The 22,938-nt window shown below is 41.1% G+C and overlaps 2 protein-coding genes across 9 annotated transcripts in view; one reads left to right on the top strand and one right to left on the bottom strand.

Annotated features, from left to right (window-relative positions):
- Window positions 1–17,973, top strand: part of RALGAPA1 (Ral GTPase activating protein catalytic subunit alpha 1) — a 238,149-nt gene extending 220,176 nt beyond the window's left edge. For 4 of the 8 annotated variants that reach the window (XM_048855930.2, XM_048855932.2, XM_048855937.2 and 1 more), the window contains 2 exons: window positions 7,165–7,289; window positions 16,622–17,973. In XM_048855930.2, the coding sequence (XP_048711887.1) occupies window positions 7,165–7,289; window positions 16,622–16,773 (277 nt within the window). In that variant the 3' untranslated portion in view covers window positions 16,774–17,973. Of the gene's footprint in view, window positions 1–7,164; window positions 7,290–7,931; window positions 7,963–12,798; window positions 12,864–16,621 lie in introns of those variants that run through there. The other 4 variants (XM_048855933.2, XM_075129759.1, XM_048855931.2 and 1 more) reach the window with 3 other exon arrangements.
- A 1,987-nt stretch (window positions 17,974–19,960) lies between these two features.
- On the bottom strand, window positions 19,961–22,452 carry INSM2 (INSM transcriptional repressor 2). The gene has a single exon (XM_048855279.2). The coding sequence runs from the start codon at window positions 22,368–22,370 to the stop codon at window positions 20,928–20,930; it is 1,443 nt and encodes a 480-aa protein (XP_048711236.1). The 5' UTR covers window positions 22,371–22,452; the 3' UTR covers window positions 19,961–20,927.
- Between the last annotated feature and the right edge of the window lie 486 nt (window positions 22,453–22,938).

Here is a 22,938-nt window from a genome sequence, read left to right as displayed (position 1 = left end):
GGGAGGAGTACAGAAATCGATTTTAAGAGCCCTTTAAGTCGACAAAAATGGCTTCATCATGTGGACGGGTGCAGGGTTAAATCAATCTACGCTGCTAAATTCGACCTAACCTCGTAGGTTAGACTAGGGCTCAGTCATAGCCATGCCATCTACAATCAAATCACAGCATCCAGAGAGGCAGCGGTACCTGTATTTCTGATGATCATTCGTAATGTCCACATTTTGAGTTTCTCTTGTTTCTTAAAAATGTCCTCTAAGCTATGTTTTGGTCACAGGGAGTAATTTTAGCCTACCCTTAAAAGAGCCTCTTTCGCCTGAGGCAATGTGCTCATAGGTGCTCAAAGGTTCTACTTTCATGCAATACGGTGATGTTGCAGTACAAATGTCTAGATAAATTGATAGTTATACAGAGATGCTCAAGACCCATTTGTAAATATTTTTGGCCTGTGGCAACCCAGTAAATAATCTGGGGGTGGAGGCCCTGGGGTGGTTTCAGTCAGATCTTGCCCCCCCATGGGGGGGTTGGGTCCTGCCCAGCACTCACCCCACAGTGGCGGCTCCTGCAGCTCCTGTGCTATGAGGCTGGCTGGGCTTTGCTCTCCACTCCAGGTGTTGCAATTTCTGGGATTGCAGCACGGCTCAGGTTTGGCCCTGACTCAAATTTGTGTGAGCGGAGTTGTGACCTAGCTCATAGGATTGGAGTGCCACTCAATCAAATTTGGCCTACCCGGACTCGTCGTCATGACAGCTGGGCTAAACCATAGTGGCGCTGGGACCCCACAGCTTGCTGTGCCTGGAGCAGGGAGGCGAGCCCAGACAGCTCCATGGGACAGGAGCTGTCACTTAATCCTTTGAAACATTTTGGTGACCAAAATTTTTTCTCTCAACCCATGGGTTGAGAAACCCTGGTTTAAACAGTTGGCATGATTTAAAAATTAAGTACAGATTGGAGCTCCCACTTCATATGACAAAGGATTGGTGAATCAACTCAGAGGACTGTAGAAAGCAGTGTTACATTGCAAGTGCCTTTCCTCTTAACTGGAGATCATCTCAGTGATGGAAAAACAGCTTTTTGGTGTCTTCCCAGAGATACCTTTCTGTCAGCATGGATCTCCTCTCTTGTAGGCAAATTTTGCTCCTCCAGTATCATAACACTGTTGAGCCAAAATCTTGGAACCTTTGTGTGAGCCTAGGATATTTCAGGAGTTCAAATTGGTCTTTGACTTATTTTCAAATGTTCTCAAAGACTACAAAATCATCTGATAATGCATAGGCTTGAACATAAACATCTTATTGATGTCAAGTCTCTGAAATGATGGGTCACTTTTTCTGTTCCTTAGAAAAATACTATAGATTAACTATCATTTGTGATTCAAGTGCACCATTTAAATTTGTTCCCTGTAAGTTCTCTTGAACTCTTATACTAATGTAGTTTCACATGCTCTTTTTCAGGAGATGTTTATTCATATATTTCAACTATTTGAGTTAGCATTTCAATTTGAATTAGTGGACACACGTCTCTCAGCTGACTCCCTCAGTATGAACTTTCATAAATGGGAATCAGGTCTCCACAACACAGGTTGTTTGGGAATTCCATCTCAACCAAACTATTCTCTTTCTTTGTTTCTTCCAACATCTTGCAAGTACTTTGAGATTATGGTAATGATGTATAGATTATAAAGCTGTCAAATGAAATATTAGCTATAATATTAATATTCATAGCTAGATGTTGATATTGTTTTTTCTTTATTTTTTCTCACTTGAAATTAATACTTATTTGACCTACAAAATAGGATGCATATTACTACCTCAGTCAAACTAGTACTTACCATAGGTCTTCCCAGCTTATTGTGGGGATATAAAATCCAAGTTCTCTCTTATCTGTAAAATAAGGTTATATAGATAAATAGTGAATTGTATTCATATGCTACAGCGATGGAGTCTGGCCTGTTTCTAGAAGTTTTGGGGGAGCTGTTACTGAGAAAAGATATAGGCAAAGTTCAAGTTATTTAAATAAATGAAAGTGAATTTGAGGAGATGCGTTTAATGTAGTGGGAACGAAGTCAGTGAAGGTGTTTATGGAGGAGGAGTTCATGTTCAAAAGTGCAGGAGATGAAGATGTTTTTAGCAGCAGCATTTTGTTAATGTGAGAGACCGAGGTGAGAAGTGGGGAGGCCAGAGAGGATAGGTTGTACTAATGAAGTTGAAAGATGAGAACACCATGGTTAGAAGTTTAAGTAGTAGTAAAGAGAGGGTAGAAAGGATGAATGTAGAGGAATTAGTTACGATACAAAGGAAGAAAACCTAAAATTCACAAAACATCTAGGGTACGATTTATTTGTATTACCATAGCACTTAGGAACCCTAGTCATGGACCAGGACACCATTGTGCTAGGTGCCATACAAACACAGAACAAAAAGACAGTCCCTGCTCAAAAGCTTACAATCAAAGTATAAGACGAGACAACACATGGAGACAGACACAGGTTAGTATAAGGAAACATTGAGACAATGCTGGTCAGCATGATAGGCAGTAGTATTAGTGCATGAATGGCTAACTGTGATCAATATTTTTGTAGTCATCACAGCAAAAGTTTTAAAGAGATTTTAAGGAGAACAATTCTGTAGTTTTACAGATGCTTACGGGGAGCTTCTTCCACTCACGAGGAGCAGTATGGGAAAAAGCACAAAAGTGCTTGCTGGAAAATTTGACAAGTGGCTGATGGAGGCTGATATCGTTGGGCAATCAGAGATGGGAGCCAACATTTTGATAGTGAAAAAGAGATTATAGAAAGGGTGGTAGTAAGCCATGAAAGACCAGAAAAATGAAGACCAGCAGCTTATGTTTTATGCAATAGAAAATGGGGAGCCAGTGGAGGGATGCAAAGAGAGTGGTGACATGGTTGAAAGCAGTGGTCTAGAATGATCTTTGCAGCAGCATTCTGAGTGGATATGAATGGGGTAAGACTGCATTTGCCAAAGCCAGAGAAAAGGCAGTAATCAATATACTATGTGATGAGAGCTTGGATGAGAGTTTTAGCTGGGTGGATGAATGTGAAAGGCTGTATCTTAGAGATGTGATGCAGAAAGAATCTGCAAAATTTAGACGCAGCCTGGATGTGAGGACCTAATGAGTAGTCCAAGTTGAAGATAAAGATACTAAGATTGTCAACAGTGATAGAGGAGGGAGAAGATTGCCTACTCATATTTAATGTGACAACCAAGAGTTCAGTGGTGGTTCCCCTGTGCAAATCAGTAGTCCTAAAACTGCTTCCATATTTACAGTATTGATGTAATTGAAAGATAATGAATACATGTGTAAAATGATTTAGTTAATGAATACCAGTGTTGTTAATTGCAATGATTGAAGTGTGAGTGGCATTTAAAATGTGTAAGGGTACTGCTACTGTTTTCTTCCTTGTATTGATAAAATTTTGAAGAATAACTGTTCCTGCAATAAATAAAGCTTAGTAGTTTCTGCAAAATCTGTAGATTTTGCTTTAGACCTGTGAATCTTCATTTGCTTCACTTGAAAGAATTCCAGATTTAGATTTGTCTGCTTGTCTATGTCGACACTTCTTGTCCCAGATTCTTTCTCTTTTGGTCCATTCTTGCATCCTCCCAATGCTAGTGGCAACATCCATTCACAATGAGAGTACAGCTTGAGTTGGCCTATTATTATTAGCCATTGAGTTTATATGTGCCACTCAATTTATAGGTGCTAATAACTCTTCCCTAGAGAGCAGCCTTTTAAAGGATAAATATCTAGCCTATTATGAATAGATGTAGAAATTAACTACTGTATCTTATAGTTGCTATTGCAGATATTCAGATCCATACGCAATTTATAATCAGAGCATTTCAACCATGAAAATCAACTTGTTTTTAGGTTTAAAAAATAAAATTACTCTTGGGTTGTGAATTAGTAAATCTCAAAATTCTGCCATGTTAGTCTACATAAAACCCAAACACTCAGTTATTCTGTTCTTAATATATGAAAGCTGTTTGTTTTAAAGAATTGAGCATTGTATCCATACAATATGAAATATTGGTAATTCTGGCCTTGGCTTTCATGTTTTAAAAAAAGCTTGACACAGGATGCTGTTTTCAGCCAGCTATTAAAAATTCTATTAAATGTTGCTAAAATGAGCAAGTTTGCTAATTGGATGATTTTGCTGGGTTTGCTAAGTGAAGGTTTATATTAGTCTTGCAGTATTGAGATAATATAATAAAAACAAGTACTGCCCTACTAAATCAGAAACTGTACCAGGACTTTTTTCCCCTTAGACTTGGAGGTATGTATTTAGATTGGGAATGTCCTGGTTACTTTCGAAATATTAATTTTTGCCTAATTTCTGCCTTATTTATGTATAAGCTTCAGATGTAACAAGATAAACTAAAAGGTTTCATTTAGAGACCTCTTAAAGTAGAGCATTTTTAAAGCAGGTAAGTGTCTCTACCCTAGTTTTCCATGAAACATTTTATCCATTCAAGCAGACTTTTAAAAACAGCTTGTTTTGATAGCAGCTTGTTCTCCTGTGGGCCTTCAGCCTTTGCTTCCTGGCAGCACCTTTGGTGCGAAAAGAGAGTGATCAATTGGGAGACTATCAGTGCCAGCATGCATAGAGTGATAAGTTAACACACCACTGGGAATTTCTAGGGCCCACCAAGATACTTCACTTCTAATGTGCTAACAAGCTCATTTTTCTACCTCTTGCCTCTTCAGTTATTTTTTTTTCTCAGAAGAGCTTAGAAGTTGAGTGCATCAGGCATAATGAAAAGCTCCGTAGGAGGGAGAAGCAATAACCCCATTTTTCTCTTTTCAGCCAAATAGAAAATTAGCTTCTGGTAATACATAAAGGCCAGTATTTTTTGTGTAAGGGGCACTGCTGTGAATCAAAGGACTCTATTAACTGCAGAAAATTCAGCAGCTGTGAATCTCCCCCAATGAAAAAAGTGCTTTTCAACAAGTTGTGAGATATGTAGTATTATTTAGACTTCAACCATCAGTTTCATCCCCTGTCACTTATATATAGCCTCTTAAAAACTGTGCTATATTAGTCTCCTGTGTTAAGGCTCAGTACTGTGTATGTCCCCCAACTTAAGAACTTTATATGGAGGGTTTTTTATTTCTTCTTTTCCTAGTGTTTCCATTATAATGTTTTCGGAGTAGAATTCTTCTGAGGTTCAACTATCTCAGTATTCAGAAAGAATTTCAAAAATTCCAGAGAGACAGTTGATTTCAATATTTATATATACTCAAGTTGTGGTATAAGCAAAGAATACTATGGTGTCTATTTTTTGATGGAAAATTATTTTAGACAAAGTATATTGTATTTATTGATTTTGGCCACATTTTTTCTTAGAGTAATTTACTCAAATATACTTCGTTTGTTGTAATCGCTTCCTGTGCTATAGTTACATATAAGGATTATCACTACATATCCCTTTTAATTGCTGAAATATAATCGTGAAAGCCAGAAGAGTACCTAAAATGTATTATCTTCAGTCCTAATTCAGGGCTGAAATTTTATTGCTCATCCTAATTGAAAATGGCAGGCTCATCTACTTAATAGTATTTAGTGCTTATATATAGTATTTTACATGTTCAGCCTACTTCTCACAACACACCAATGAGAAAGATAGGTAGCTATTATCCCCATTTTACAGAAAGGGAAACTGAGACCAAAAAAGGTAAAATAACTTCCCTAAAAATACATGGCAAGTCACCAGCACAACCAGGCTTAGAACTCAGGACTTCCGAACTGCCAACCCTCAGATTGTTCTTCCACTCTGTGAGGCCTCTTACTAAAATATGAAAACAAAAATATGTTCATGGAAAATGTTAATACTTGCAAAGAGTAAATCATTTGTTAAAAATACACATGTTAATGAGAATATACTGTAGGAGTGTGTTTTTTTTCTTTTATGCTCATGTAAGATATTTAAATATGGCCTGCCTAACTCAACACACTGAGTCCAGCTGGACAACTTTAAAAGTTGTGGAAGAAAAGGTTAACTGATTTCTCAGTTCAGGATCTATACAACATGAAGTCAGCATGGTCGTTTTTCTTGATAATTGTATGTTGCTACCTGCTGCTCTACATTTTGACAGCCATTTCCATACTTGCTTTCATGAACAGCAGAAATATTCTTTTTTTTTTTCTCGCTTTCTCTGTGCTAACAGCACAATCAGGCCTGCTGGAACAAGAAACCTGGAGAGGGTTCTTCTAAAGCAACAACACTTCAAGATACTGGTCTCCAGTCAATAATATCAGAGAGGGAGAATGTGGTGAAAAGGAAGTACGGTATTTTGCTGTCAGTGCCCTCCGACACTCTGTTAGCCAGTATTTAGGGGTCCTGCAGATTCTTTACAAATATGTCTGCTTTTTTTAATGGCATAATTGACTATGTATTTTTTTTCTGATACTCATTTTAAGCTATGTATTTATCTTAACTACATGAATTTGTTTAGGGATTATGGAAACAGTTATTTTTCACTGAAAATAACTAGGATTTTTTTTGAGAGAAGGATTCTAGTTTGTTGTTTGTTAATGATAGTTATTTTTCACACTATACCCCTACAAATTACAATTACAGAATTTTTAAAACCTAATTTTAAACAGTGTTATGACCAAGTCAGTTTGCTGCTTTAGAAAATAATCTGTAATCTTAGGTTGATTGAAACAATTTTGAGGTGCATAAGAAAAGAAAGTAAAATTGACCTGAAGGCAGTGTGTAGCCTTATTCAAAGATATTTTACTTTAGCTGCATCCAGCTGTTGGAACAGTATTATAACTGAAATAGCCTGAGCCATGAGGTACACATCAGGTACATAACCTATCCCAGTGTTCAGAAGGGGTTCAGATCCAGAGTTTAGGTTCAGACCCATCTCTAATTAATGTATGTTGCACTATTTAACTATCATTTTTATTGGCTAACTAAAATAATGTTATATAAAGATTTGAGAATAATTTAATTTAATCCAAAAATGCCATACTTTCAGTGTTAGTAAACTGCAAATGGTCATTGAAATTTATAATATGCACATACATGAATAAATTTGTTAAAGGGAATAACATAGCTGAATTACTGAGTAAGCTTTAGTGTTTAGCAAATGTGTGCTGTGATTTAAAGTTGATCCTTAACTCTTGGGTAAACCAGTTATGAGGAGAGAGCTCGATATCTGCAAACAATTGTTCAACACCATCTAGAACCCACAACTTTTGAGGACTTTGCTGCTCAGGTTTTCTGTCCAGCACCCTATCACCATTTGCCCTCTGATTCAGGTAAGAAATTCAATAAAGAAATTCTTTCCATAGTGTTTAATGACACTTAAAATGCAGTATCCTTACTTATAAAATCTGTAAATTCCAAACTTTTATGTATTATGAAGACTGATCATTAATCTGAAAATGTACAAAGTGATGTTATATTTTCATATTTGAGCAACTGTGTAATTCATAACCACAGAAGAGTTGCCTTTAATTCCTTAGTTTGTTGCCTGGCACTATGATTTGGCAAAACATTTTAGTAGAGCAACCAAGTTCTGTATTTTTACAATGAATGTTTATCACATGCTCAAACTAAATCTCTGGGCTGCGGGCTGATGAATCCTCAAGTATTATTCCTAGACCTTCTCTAAGACAGCTTTAGATTGCTATCTTACTGTAATGTAAAAGGTCAATTAAAATGCCAAGAAAATTTTACATTCACCAACTTTATATTTTCAAAATATTAAGAAGCAACAAAATTGTTTCAGATCCATTTTTTATCTTTAGGAATCTGTTTTATAAGAAGGTACTGCATTTTCAGTTACTAATAAAAATAATAATCACTAAGAAAATGAGAAACTCAGGGCCTTCCTGTTCTGATGATGATTTTGTGACTCCTTATGATTATTTCATTTATTTTATTTCCCCTCTTTTTAGATCATTAAATATCAGTTCTGTTTATCTGAAGGTAAGACAAAATGTCCAAAAACACCCTCTGTTCTTACTACTTTTACTAAAGCACTAAACTTGTAACCAAGTTATATGCAAACTTTTCTTGTTACCCTTGTTCACTCTAAAAAGAATTTCACATTGATTGAGAAATTACCACTACATTTTCTTCAAGTTTTAGTCTTTTACTAATCCCAGGTCTGCATGAAACACTAACAGGGGTTATGGGATTAAAGCAACTAATGGTAGACACAGTTGTTGAACTAGTAACACTTTATTGTGTTGACCTTTTGTTTCTCAGCATGAACAAGTAGTACTGAATGGCAGTGGTGTGTTTTGTACCCTGTACTGTCTTGCGTTGATGTTCCATAATGGTGCTGTAGGAGAGGAAGAGGAGAAGAATGTATAACACTTGAAATTTTTTTGATAAACTTGTGTAATTTTAATGCAAAGCAAATCAAAATGCCATGATTCACACATTTGCAGTTGAGTAAAATCAGTTCAGTTTTCTTCTTAAAACAATAGATGGAAATCAAATGAGATTAGAATTGGTAAATTGGTACTTCTTTATATTTGGTTTTCTGATTGCAAAAATGTCTAAGATCTACATAAATACATTCTAAAACACATGGGCTACGTTGGTCGAGAAAAGATTAAGGACATCTTAAAAATACTGGAAAAGCTTAAAAACACTGAGATTACTTTGTTTGAAAATGTGACAGGAAGTAGGAATGTAATAGAGGTATATAGGATTGGAAATTGGATAGTGAAATCTAGCACAAGTGCTCAAGAACAAGTGGAAGCTAAATTTAAAGACAATAAATGTTAAACTGAACAAATAAGCTAAATACAAGAAATATGTTAAAGTAACATGTTTTTTACACATCTCTTAATCAGCAGACTTGATTGCTACAGGATATTGACCTATTTGAGATTCAAAACAGGATTCCTAAGAAATTTAGAAATAACATTTATATTTACACTACTAGTGTTTATTTAAAGGAAAAATACCTGTGCTTCCTCCTTCCTAATGGTATTCAGTAGTTATTCCACATGGTTGGAGTTGCCTTCTCTCTCTCTTCTTTTTTTTTTTTTTTTTTTTGTACTTACTCAGATATTTGTTTCAATTGTATCTATTCGCTTTCAGTTACCTCCCTGCACTAGAGGGTATAGTATGCACAATTTGTCTGGTGTATTTTTGGGGAGAAGTGGAGCAAAGCCACCTTCCTCTGAAGCATCGATTATCAAACACTTGGTTAGTTAGACCAGTGGTCTGTTCTGGAATGGCAATTCCTGTATTCCTTTTAAAATAATCTTTCTTGATTTTCTCTAACTGCAGTTTGAACAAATACTTTTAAAACTTTATTTTAGGTTAAACAGTTCTACCAAATGAACTATTTTTCAATGGCAATCTCAACAGGAATATTATAATTATTCTTACATATGAATATATAAACCATGTATGTACTGTATCTATTATAGACTTCATTAAAAAAAAAGTTATAGACACAGTTTAATTTCTGCAAATAACTTACATTAAACAAGTGTCTTTTTATAAATGTTACATATTTACATGGATAAAAGCTATGTTAATACAAATATGATAAAGAAGTATTGCCATCCCTGATCAGAGCCCTGAGTACTTGGTTCTTTTATTATTAAAAAATCGAATAGATTAAATTATGCAATCATTGTCTAAATATTAGTGGTCATTGAATGAAAATGAGTACATCTTACACAGCAGTTACTTATTTTTGCTAGCTTCACGTGTGCAGAGTAATCTATAAATTATAAGAGAAACAATGAAGAAATCACTTTTTTAAATCAATTGGTTTTGAAATCTGGAAAATTACCAGGTACCAATTTGAGGGCAGATGGCTAAAACTAAATTCGGATTTTCTCCTCTTTATTCCAAGTAAATTAACAAACTTACTGAACCCTCTCTTGTCTGACAGAAATAAATATCACTGTTCCAGGTAAATATTGAAATCCTAAACTTGGATTTCAAAATGCTTTCTCAAAAGGATTCTATAAAAAGCACTGATACAAATATAAGGCCTACACTATGTTGTTATGCCATTTACACACCATTAAAGCCAATGGAGTTATATGAGAGTTAAAACCATCATAACAGAGTGGAGAATTGGTCCCATGGGTTGAACCATTTTTACATCTAATTTCTCAACAACCTTAAGGATGCATCCTGTCTCACTAACTGTTGTATTTTTTAGAAATTGGGTTAAAATATTATTGTATTAGATTTCTTTTGGAGTTTTTACATTCATTTTAAAATATATTGACAGGTCTAAATTCTACTTAACCATGTGGGATATTTGTTAAATTTGATATGCTTGGTAATTCAAGATATATAATGGGGATATCTGATTTTTTTAAAATGCTCACTAATTCCACAGTTTATGGCCATTCTTGACTAGAAATAGGGGTGGCTGAAGAGGGGCGCAAAATATTTTTAGGTTTTCAGTGTTCTGGGCCCCCAATTCATTATTTTAATAACCTTATGGCAAATGTCTTCTTAAATCTAACCATGATCTCCAAGACCAGTCATATGTTAGTACAGCTGATGAATATAGGCTTTATAAGGAAGCAGTACATAGAATTTCACCTTTTAGGGGAAGATTAAACTTACAGAAAGTGTGAAGCTAAGACAAAATCACCAACTGTTGTAAATACATTTGTCCCTGACCGTCTGTTGTTTAGTTTTGATGTGCCAATGTTTTGACCATATTTGAAAAACAGGCAAATTAAACACTGTTGAATGTTTTCAACATTGTGCTTCAACACACTGGTTAACTTTACTGAAGATGCAAACCTTAGAAAGAGCTGTTACCTTCATTTTGGTCACTACAGTTGTTTCTTAGAAGATGATAGTATCTGAGCACTTCCCAGGTGTTTAAAAATTGAAGTAATATCTCTCTCTCTCTCTCTCTGCCTATAGGAGAAATAGCTTGTTTATCTTAATAGGAGCTGGACTTGCAGAATAGGTGGACACGCTAAAATGATTTTGTTTTAAGTGAGCTTTACCGTGTGTTTGAGACAAACAGAATAGAATGGCTATTTTGCCTTCATGCTTGTCCTGCCTGTATCTTTGAATACAGTAACCTGTAATATATCTTTGAATACAGTAACCTGGGAGGTTGTAACAGTAACCTGAGGTGAGCTAATACCAGTCCCCAAAGTAAGACAGCTTTCTCTGATGCAGAGCAGGCCAGGATACTTGTCAATGTTAAAATCATGGCTGTGGAAGGGCTTATTGACAAAGTGAGGCTCAGATCCTTAGCTTGTTACTGAAGAGCTTTTTCCCTTTCCTGTTTTTCACTCCAATGCCGCGGACCACCGTAGATAATTATGCTGATTCCTATAAACAAAGTGTTCCTCTAGCACAGTTCATTTAGTCACAATATTGTGTCATGAGATCAGTCTGGATCCTATAACCATTTAGCCCATCCCTGAACAGGGCAGGAGCCTTTTGATCCCATAGAGAATAGTTTAGTGACTGAACATTTCAAAACAATATTCACACAGTTCTTCCGGCCTCCTGTGCAGTAGGTATGTATCCCAATTTACAGGTAGAGGAACTGGGGAACATCAAAGTTGTGACTTGTCCACCTGACAGAAGGCCGTGAGATTTAGTAGTTTAGTTTTGGTACCGGGGATTATGATGGAGGGGACTGAGTTTTAATCTCAGTTCTTTCATTAATTCAATGTAACTTAATCTCTCTCTCTTCCCTTCTATTTCCCACTTATAAATGGGAATAAAGATGCTCACCTCTCTGTGGGAGGGGATTGAAAATTACAATGGATTGTGATGTTTGAAATTCAGTAGCAAAGGTACTGTAGAACTGTAAAGGTTCATTATTAAGGCTGCATGGCTGGCAGGGCTGGGGAGAGAACTCAGGAATTCCCCTGCCTATCCCTGCTTTAGGTCAAGGTACTTGCAAGGATCATAATTATGGCTGTGCATTACTGGAATTTCCATCCTACAGAAAATTTTTAATCTTTGATTTTTTCATTCGAAATCTGAGCAAAAGACCAGAAATGCAAAATCTTTCCTAGAAAAGAGAATTTTGGGGAAAAAATTCTGTTTAAGAACTGTAAACAAAATATGATGCAATACTGGAGTAATACTTCCATCAAAATTATGTTATTTTTGAAGTATTTCTTTATCCAATATAATTGGTGGTTTTTCTTTGAAAGTTGGTGAATGTTAGAATTCTCTTGACACTATAGGTAAAACACCATGCGCTGATTTACCCTTTGACTTTCACAATACAGCTCAAATGTTACACTGATATTTTTCCCTATTTCATCTTTTCAGCTCATTCCTTTTTTATGCTAGGTGTAATTCTGAGCATATTAAAAATGTGAAACAGTGATGGTGAACAGAAACCAAATATCAAACTTCCATTTTTGTTTTTCCTTCTAGGTTTTTTTAGGGAAGTATTTAACTGTTTTCACAAACTTTTTAAAAGAGCTTAAGATAGATGATTGGCATGTATTGCATTTGTAGTAAATAAGGCTGCTGGATCTAGGTTATTTTATAGAACTCTTTTTTTTTCTTTCTTTTTCCTTGTAACCTTTAGTTGGTAAGTAGAACTCCTGATTTCAGAGCTATTGCTTCATTATGCATACTAACCTGTCATTCTCTTTAACCTGTAGCATGAACAGCAGTTACATAATGAAATTCTATCTATTCTGTCATCTGTGCTCATCTGTTAATGCCCTTCAATCTTTGCGGTTTGTGTCTAGTGTCTCACACCTGTTACTTTTATCTTTTCTCCCCCTCCCCCCCACTTGTGTCCACTCCTTCCTCATCACTTCTTCATTCTCAACAAAGAAAGAAATGCTGTGATATTTCTTCTCCTTCTAAAACCTCCACTAGAAAGCACTGGCCACATCAAGGTAAAGGGCAAAGGCTTGAAACGGAAAGTCTTCCATGCTAGCTGTGAATGGCATGCTGTGCAAAACATCCGTGGTTGTTTTCTGTTCTCTAATTCCCATGATTTGAAGTACTTTAATTCCTTATAAAATTAGAGCAAGATAGAATTTCAGAAAATGAAAAGGTGGGGGGGGGAGTGTTTCCCCACTTGCATTTTTTATAAGGCATAGTGAGTTAGGCACTATAGTACCATTCCAGATTCTTTGGCAGTGCAGTACCTAGTTCATGAACAGAATTACTGTCACCAGCTGGGGAACAAATAACACAGTGCCTTTTCCTCCCCCTGTCACTTGGGTGAGTCATGTCAGTTTGAACAACATGGGAAGTACTGTGGTCAAATAGAACATCTGAGTTGTTTAATCAGTTTGGTTTATGGCAATATGTTTTAGGTGCATACTTCTGACTTGAGTATGTGATTTCACTGGCCACTTTAGGGCATCATCAGAATAAATTATATTCAGAGATGTATATGTGTAATGAAGTGATACGCTCCGTGCATTGAGCTTACGCTGAGGAGTGGTAGCCTCAGTTTTGATTGTTACATCTATGTTGTACAGAAGAGGCCAGGGTACAGGAAAAATATAGGTTGAAATTCTGGTCCCATTGAAGCCTATTGAAGTTTTACCTTTGATTTAAGAGGGATCAGGTTTTCACCCATAGTTTCTACAGGTCAAAGTGATCAGAAAGGATTCAGGTAATGAGCTAAATCAATCGGCCTGGCTGTGCTACAAGTTAATTATAATTAGTTAAGTTTATCTGTTAGAGTTGAGTGAATAATAGTTTGTGGTTTGATGGCAATTCTGAAAATTCAGGAAAAAATGGTTTTGAGTTGAAATGAAAATAGAATTCCTTGATTCTTGGGGGGGCATTGTTTTTTTTTGTTTTGTAATCAGAAAAATTGGGGGGGAAATGAATTGGATCAAAAACTAAATGTTTAATTTCAACTTCAATTTTTTTGATTTCAGGCATTTTCACAGTAGCAAAGGCTTAGATTCATAAAATGTGCGGGGGGAAGGAAAGGCCCTCTTTTATACTACTTAGTTCAGTGGTTAGGGTTACTCATATGGGATGTGGGAGACCCAGGTTCAATTCTCCCCTCTGCCTGGCATAGAAAAGGCATTTGAATTTCATCATCTCCACAGTGCAGGAGAGTGTCCTAGTCTCTGAGCTATGGGATATTCTGCTGTGGATCTTTCTCAATCTGTTCTGTTGAAGCTGTTCCATTTATTATAAATAGTTACGGGAGTGGGGACTTAAACTTCGGTCATCTCCCACATCCTAGTGAGTCCCCTAACTACCAGGCTATAGAGCAGAGGTCCCCAAACTGTGGGGCATGCCCCTTGCGGGAGGGGAGGAATGTTCAGGGGTATGGCTAGGGTTCAGGCCAGCATCCACGGAGGATGGGGAGGAAATGCCACCCCACCACAGCCCCAGCCAAGGCTCCGCTCCCACCCCTGCCCCCAGCATCAGCCCCCTTATCCTTATCCACACCTCCCACCAGAGCCACGACCTTGCTCCCGGCCCCAGCTCGGGGAGGGAGAGGGGCACAGACCAGGGTAAGGGGGGGCATGAGGTAAAAAGTTTGGGAACCTCTGCTATAGAGTCTGTTGACCTGTTCATTGTCATTCATAGGAGCAATCCATAGTCATTGGGCCAGGGAAAGAGCGTGAGAGTGACCTGATAAGCCAAGTGATTAGACCTAGAATGTAGGAGACGCAAGTTCAAGTTCCTGCTTCAATGACTGCTTTAACTTTTTGTGTGTGTTGTTTTGTTTTTAAGTAGAACAGCTTTAACAGGACAGATTGAGAAAGACCCGCACCAGAATGTCCCATAGGCTGGTGACTAGGACAGTCACCTGCAGTGTGGGAGGTGCAAGTTCAAATCCCTTTGCTTCATCGGGGGAATTGAACCTGGGTTTCCCACATGCCAGGAGAGTATTCTAAGCACTGGCTAAAGCAGCAGTTCTCAACCCGCAGGCTGCATGTGGACCAGCTGTGCGCTAAAAGAAATTCAAAATGTGCTGCTCTGGTCTGGCACGGGGTGGGGCTGGCTGAGGGGAAGACCACATAAGGCAGCCTACAGGAGCATTGCTGTCGGGGGAGAGTGGGTCTTTGGGCAGGTTTGGGGGTGCTCTGGGCAGTGAGGGGGTTGAGCACTGGAACTAGCGGTTTGCAGGAGTGCTGCAACACCCCCAGGTTTTAGGTGGGGCTCCACTTCTGGCCCAATGCCTCGGGTCTGGCTGCTGGCGCTCCGTTCCTGGTCTGGCGCCAGGGGTCCTAGCTGCCAGGCACAGTGGAACTCAGGTCCCGGCTGCCTAGCCCCCCCCATGGCGGGGTCCGGGTCTGGCTGCCCGGCCCCACGCGGTAGGGTATGGCTGGCAGGGTCCAGCCTCACGCTGTAGGGTCTCCAGTGCAGCTGCCCAGCACCATGCAGCGGGTCTGGGTCCCAGCTGTCTGGTCCCACACCCAGGGCTTCGCTCCTGACCCCGCTCTGTGGAGAGGTCTCTGGACAGGGGGGCACTGGGCATAGGGACTGTGGGGGGGAAGGATGGGAGGAGTGTGCTGTGGTTCTCAACCTGCAGCCCACAATGATAAACAGGTTGAGAACCACTGGACTAAAGGTTATAAGGGACACCGTCTTCCCCACCCCTGTACATGTTTTGTTAATCTGTTACTTTGTTTACATGAAAATGCCTGAAATCAAAACAAAATATTTCAAGATGAAATGCTTAGTTCTGACATTATCTAAACATTTCAAGTTCTTCAGTTTGGTCAAAACTATTTAGCAAATTCAACACATTACTGATAGTTTCAGGTCAGCTGAAACTGCATTTTTTGGCTAATAAACTATTCAAGGAAAAAAATTCACCCAACCCTGTTTATTGTAGATGCTCAAGAGGGACTGATGAACACAGTTATAAATCTCTGCACGCAGAAATAATTAGAGAGAACGCAAATTTGATATCACGTTTGTTACTTTTCCTTTGGCATCTTTTTGTGGGAAAGGATGTTGAGGACAGAAGAGTTGGGTGGTGTGGTTTTCATAATTAGCTCTCAAAAAAAGGCTCTGGGCCCACTGAGGGTGCTCAGGTAATGAGTTGCCTTCTGTAATCTTAAATTCATCTTGTTCCTTTAATAAAGAAAATAAAACATGTACCACATCCAATTAGTAAGATCTGTTCAAGCTTCTGCCTTGTGCATCTGGAGGAATCTCTCTTCTGGTGCTTTTTACTAAAGATTAGGTCCTATCAAAAAGGGCTCCTTACTGATCCCCTTCCCCCAGTTCTGCCTTTTCAGTTGCTTTCCTAGAATTCACTGCATGCTCACCAAGCTGTTAAGCCTTCACATTCTGACTGCCAAGTGAACTCGCTTTCTCTCTGGTTATAGTAGGAATAATAACTCTCCATCCTTGAAGAAAGCTGTGGTGCTTGCCCTCATGGTGAGGGGAATGGGGGTATTGCCCATTTCAACCCTGTCTCATTGCAGAGATTGAGGTTTACAGTACCTTGTAGACTAGTCAGAGTTTTTGGTATAGTCTTTTCTCTCGAGGTTAATGTGTTCTGTTGCTACTTTCATGTGCAGTGAAGTCTCCCACAGTTGGTAAAGGGTTAGTATATGCTGCGCACTGATGGCGGAGCTCCAGTTCCCATCTGTTCCGTGTCTGTAGATTTCCTTGCTGTGAGTGAGGAAGACTGTACTAACAAGCTTGGTGTCCTCTGCAGGCTTCTGCCCAGAGACCCAGCCAGGCGAAATTCCAGCAGCAGCAGTGCAGGTGGACGGGACCGATTTAGCCTCTCCAATGTCTCCTCGGACTAGCAAGAGCCGAATGTCCATGAAACTTCGTCGCTCCTCTGGCTCAGCCAACAAATCCTAAACATTGAGAAACTTGCAGCTTTCTAATAAACAGTGATCAGCAACCCCCTAACGCACTGACTCTCTGCTTTCAGTTAAAGGAAAATGTCCCTGATATGTGTGTCTCCCATAGCTAGCACAGCCTTTTCCTGTACATTTATTTTAGACAGCGACACTGGAATTTTATTTGTAATTTAATATTTTAGCTTTTGTTATTTTTTTAATAAAACTCCAGGCTGCCATATTATTTTCAGTGTAGTTTCTTCTCTGCACTTTTTACCTTCCAGGATGATGATGTCTAACATAGCCACTTTTAACCCTGTTGTTAATCTCAAGGCACACACAGAATTGGAGACTGCAGTCTTATTACATTATATTTATTGTGCCCCCATTGAAATTTTCTTTGTAACAGAAATAAATAAATATGTACAATTTGAAAATGAATGTACAATTTTAAATTGAAAATGCATTTGTAACGTCCTCATCAAATGTCACAGGTAGTGTTAATGCACAGGATGTGTACAGATTATTTATGTTATAAGAATAAAATACTTAAAATAAATGGTCTTTTAGCATTTCAGAGTTCAAATAAGAGAATTTGCTAGCAGCACCAACTCCTTCACAATGTAATGTATCATTTCATAACTGCGCAGGTGATGCCATAACCTATGCCCAAATACAAGAAAAATCACTGTGCTGAAATTCTATTTATGCTTGGCTTCCAAATATTTTTATAACGTTTGTTTTTCTGAGTGGTATCAATAGTCAATTCTTTTCTGAAGCTGTGGCCTTTATCATCAGGCTGCAGAGTTTAGATCTATATTACTCTTTCTTACATAAAAGCACTTTTCTGATGTAAATTCATTGCTACAGTGATGTGTACTTTTGAAGAAAAGGGAACATTCTCCAGGAGTCTGACCTGAAATGCTGGGGAGGTTTTCTAACCATATAGGTGCAGATTAGTACACATACCACCCACCCAGAGTTATTTTCCTACAGGCGATGAAATGCTCACATTTGTTTTGAGTTGGGCATATTCTGTTATAACGAAATGTAGCATGGCATTGGTACTAACTGCATGTGTAAATATACCATAAGGCAACAATAGAAGTATAAATTATGTATTGTCATTCATGTAGTATCTACAAATTTGTAATGGTTAAAGAGAAGACATGCTATTTAATAATACAATAAAATTATTCTTACCACCTTCTTTATATTATCCATTCCTCTGCAAAGATTGGACTCTTGTTATTCAAATCAATGAGTGGCTTAGTCTGTTATCAGATATATTAGAGGGTTTGGGAAGGGTTGGTGTAATATGTGATTTTGTTTTCATCCTTATTAAATTTGGTGTAAATTCTTACATCTCTAGCCTTAGCCCCTCATAGTGCTTCCAGCACAGATCCTCTGAAAACATGAGAACATCTTGCTGTGTGAGCTATGTGCTCTTACCTAGTTGCAGGAACAGCATTTGATGGTCATTATATGGTTTTAGTCTGTTCTTAGTTCATTCTGTTTGATTGTAAGAGCAAAGATTAAGGCTGGCGGTGCGATAGTCTCATTCATTGAGTTTCTCCAAGGGAGAATTTACTTTAAGGAAATTAATTAGATTTGTGTAAAACCTCCCTTTAGACTTTTGGTACTTTTTAAAAGCCTTCCTGGAATACCAAATTACAAGCCATTTTGCAAAAAGAAAAGGAGTACTTGTGGCACCTTAGAGACTAACCAATTTATTTGAGCATGAGCTTTCGTGAGCTACAGCTCACTTAGCTCACGAAAGCTCATGCTCAAATAAATTGGTTAGTCTCTAAGGTGCCACAAGTACTCCTTTTCTTTTTGCGAATACAGACTAACACGGCTGTTACTCTGAAAAAAGCCATTTTGGTTTCTCAACAGATCACTGCAAAGATGCACTTCTGAAATAATAGCACTCTTCAGATAAGTTCTGACAAAACGGTGTTATTGAGCTGAAACTTTTGCTTCAGCAGGAGTTTTGTGTGAAGGTTTTCCCCCGTTTATAGATTGACTCTTCTGAGTTCTTGAGCCAAACAAGAGAAACACCCTTCTCATTCATAATTGTACTCAGGAAACTAATATTGTCTCTTTAATCTTGTGTTATATAAGTCTCACTACTCTGTCTTCGTACTTTTATTTGTGTATAGATGCTAAACTGTGAAGAAATAATTACTGTAGAGGATGCCAATCCAGCTATTTTAAATTGATTCTTCTGCTCATTTGAGAGGGTACAGGTGTTGATTATTTTAATCCATTAGTCTATACAAAATCACCTGCTAACCCATTCCTATCAGCTAGCTTCAGGAAAAGGATTAGTTTTAAGTCCTTTATTAAAATATCATTTTTGCCTAAGTTTTACCATCCTATTTTGAAATAAGTTTTTGTATGTAGAGATTCAGGAGGAAACATCACTATCTTTGCACTCTGAATATGATATTCTAAAACTTTTAGACAGAGCCCTACAATGTGGGGAAATATATAGTCAATGCACTTATTAATGTAGAGAGAGACAAGGTGGGTGAGAGAATCTTATTTTTCAACAGGCCTCTCTTCACCTTGAATGGTCCCTTAGAATGTGTGTTAACTACTTAAATACAAGTTGAAACAGATTGTTTAGCTTAACTGTGACATGGAGTACCTTTCCCAGACCTGAAGAAGAGCTCTTTGGGGCTCAAAAGCTTGTGTCTCACCAACAGAAGTCGGTCTAATAAAAGATACTACTTCATCCACCTTGTCTCTCTAATACCCTGGGTCCCAATGGCCATAATACTGGAAACTTAATATTGCGTGTCAGTATAGAAGGGGCGCCTATCACATCTGCTCTTTAGCAACATGGTAGAAGGATTGTGTCTTCTAAACATAGCTAGTGTTCACAAAAGCAGTGGAGGGGCTGGAGTGTGAGTTAATTGAGAAAGAGGGGATTCGGGATCGTAGCCGCTTGGAATCCTGGGCGCTGAAATGGATCGTTTACAGGCATCCTATGTGGTGGTTTTGTACTGGTGCTCTTTGCCCTAGTTCTGGATAAAACACAATGCAAGGAATGTACCCATTTCTGTGTAGTGTCGTAGCTAAACTAGCAACCCACTAAAATCGCAAAAGCTTTCCACTTGTTAGAGGGGAGCGTTTCGCTTACACTACATTTTCTAGAATATACAACATAGAGTGATCAGAAAATGCGCAAATAGCTAACAAGCAGTTAACACTTCATATTTTAATAGCCAATAATAACCAACAGCAGACAGTACGGTTAATTCTCCATAAGTATTGCTAGTTATATAGGACTTGACACTGACTTAATATGAACATTTAACTTTATGTACTTTTAATACAGGATACAGCGAAGAAAACACTTCATAATAAATTATTAAAATTGAGGAGCCGGGGCTTCTATTAAAACAGTTTAACTAAGCCAGTCTCCCTTTTTAACGAAAAATAATACTCTTTTTAAATAGGATATTTACTTCTATCCTGGGGGAGAGGGGACAGGAGATTATTTACTTTCACTTTGTCAGTAGCCGCTTCCCCAGCACTCCCCAAAGCCCACAGCCAGCCCGAGGTTTTTATGTTGGGATAGTTTTCGTCTTTTCAAGCATTGTATAAGAGCTCTTCAAAATACTGTTACTAACTTTCAGTGGTAAGGGGACGGGGGGCGTGCCTAGAACCAACGCCCCAATTTTACTGAAAATATGACTCTTGTCACTAATTCTCTCTCACTTCTTGGATTTACAGAACACACATTGCAGTCTAAGTCCATTAAGGCAGCAAGGATAATTCGTAGTCAACTTGGGGTTGACTTATTAAACTTTTGGCATGATGGCAACGGGCCTTTTCGTTCGCTGCCACTTGGCAGCCTCTCCCCTGCCCCTTCCTGATTTTTCCTTCGTAGACATGTATGCACACACTGCGACTTTCCATAGGAATTACAGTTTGGATAGGATTCGTTTAGTTTACTGGTGGTTTTGAAGAATCCTATCAAATCAACTATTTAAACTATAGGAGAGTCATTAACACTGCAGACTACAACCAAATCCACCCCTTCCCCCGGGAGCACTACACATTTCAAACACCAGTTTAAAGGGACTCGGAAAGGTGACCGCTCAATGCCTATGAACGAGAGTCCCCTGTCGGCGCCCGTGCCTTCCCATGCCCTCTTACTCATTAGCAGCCAGGTCTGACCGCCATCTGGAGCAGAAAGACCTGCCTGTTCTCCGTGGGGTGGCACTTGTTGATGTGCCTGGTGAGCCCCGGCGAGCTGAAGAAGGTAGCAGGGCAGTGCTTGCAGGAGAAGATCTGCTGCTCCCCTTCCGCGGCACTGCTCTCGGGCTGCCCCATGGGCAGCAGCAGCTCCTCGCGCACGGCGTGCCACAGCCGGTGCTTGTCCCTGGTGTCCGCCGAGGGGAAGTGAGCCCCGCACAGGTGGCAGGGGAAGGTGATCTGGCCCCGCTCCAGGGGGCTGTAGGCCGCCGGCCGGGGCGCCTCGTGGGTGCTGAGGTGCTTGCGCAGGTAAGCCTGGCGGCGGAACTTCTTGTGGCAGTAGGGGCAGACGAAGACCTCGTTGTCGCCGGGGATCGGGCCCGGAGGGGCCGCCTCCCTCAGCCCCTCGCCGCCCGCCCCGCACAGGGCGCTCTGGCCGGCGGGCTTCAGGTCTCGGCAGCAGGAGCTGTCCGCGGCGCTGGGGTGCTGATCCTGCTCGGGCGGCGGCGGCGGCTGGCGCGGCCCCTCCGGGGCTGCGGGGCGCGGCTCGCTGCTGTTCTCCTTCCCCTCAGAGGGGCACGGGGCGCCCGGGGGCTTCTTGGCGCCCGGGCCGTCGGCGCTGGCGGCGGGGCGGGGCTTGTGCCAGCGGCGGTGCGAGGCCAGGTTGGCGGGGCAGCTGAAGATCTTGTGGCACTCGGGGCAGCGGTACTCGACGCGCACGATGCGCGAGCAGCGGTGCTGGGCCAGCGCCAGCGGGTCGGCGTACTGCTCCTTGCACAGCTGGCAGATGAACTCGCCCAGCGGCGTGCGCCCGCCCGCGGGGGGCCCGGCCCTGCCCTCCGGCCCTTCCGCCTTGATCCGCAGCCCCAGCACGGGCGACGTGGTCACCTCGTCGGCGAAGCTGAGCTTCCGCAGGGCCTTGGGCTTCTTGGCCGGCGCCTTGGCCCGGGGCGGCCGCTTCAGCGCCGGGCAGAGCGGCTCCTGGGCCAGCCGGCCGCCCGGGGCGGGGAGGGGCGTGCGGGGCGGCAGCAGGAGCCTCTCGGCGGGCGGCAAGGACTCGGCGGGGGCGGGCGAGCTGAGGCAGCGCTCGAAGAAAGCCTTCCTCAGCCCCGTCGCGCTGCAGGCGCCCCCCGCAGCCCAGGCGGCCGGGCCCCCGGGCGGAGTTGGCCGGCAAGTGGCTATCCCAGGAGCAGGCTCTGGGCTCGGCGGCGGGGCGACCGGCTCCCTTTCCTCCCGGGCGGCTTTGGGGAGCGGGGACAAGGCTGGGCCGGCCTCAGCCGCCGGCGGGGGCGGGGGCTTCTGGGCGGGGGGCACCTGCAGAGGCTGCTGGAGGTCCCTCTCCTGGCGGCGCACCCTGTAGGAGCCGCCCGCCCTCCTGCTCCGCTTTACCAGAAACCCCCGGGGCATCTTCCCGCGTGCGGGGCGGTGGCGCGGGCCAGGGCACCGGGCTGAGCCTGCAGCCCCCCAGGAGCGCTGAGCATCGCGGCGCCGCCTGCCCGAGGTGCATTTATACCTAAAGGCGCCTATTGTTTGCCAAGGCGTCATCCTCCCTTCAGCAGAGGGCGGCCAATGAGGAGTTGAAGCCGCCGCTGGATGAGGGAGGGGAGGAGGATGGGCTGGGAAGGGAAGGAGCTTCAAGTGTGTGGGCGGCGGGGGGCCCTCTGAGTCCTAGCTGGTGGGCCCCTCCGGCTCCTCTGAACATCCTTCCCGCTAGGGACAGAGGGTCTGAGCAGGCACAAGGCGTCCCACGCAGGTCAGGGCCCACGCAGACTCTGCCCTTGGATCTTCATGGTCCCTGCCTGGGGTTTGGAATAACACCAACCAATACACCCATCCAACGGGGAGTACCCCCTTCTGACCACTCTGTAGCTAGACCAATTTAGCTCCCCCCAGCCCAGCGCTGGGTATGGGCTGCCACAGAAACCCCAGGTGTCTGGTCTGACGGCTACCAAATGTGATCTTGACTAGAGACCCA

Source organism: Caretta caretta, chromosome 6 (assembly GCF_965140235.1).
Source record: "Caretta caretta isolate rCarCar2 chromosome 6, rCarCar1.hap1, whole genome shotgun sequence".
Taxonomy (NCBI): Eukaryota; Metazoa; Chordata; order Testudines; family Cheloniidae; genus Caretta; species Caretta caretta.
This window is presented reverse-complemented; position numbering and strand designations above follow the sequence as displayed.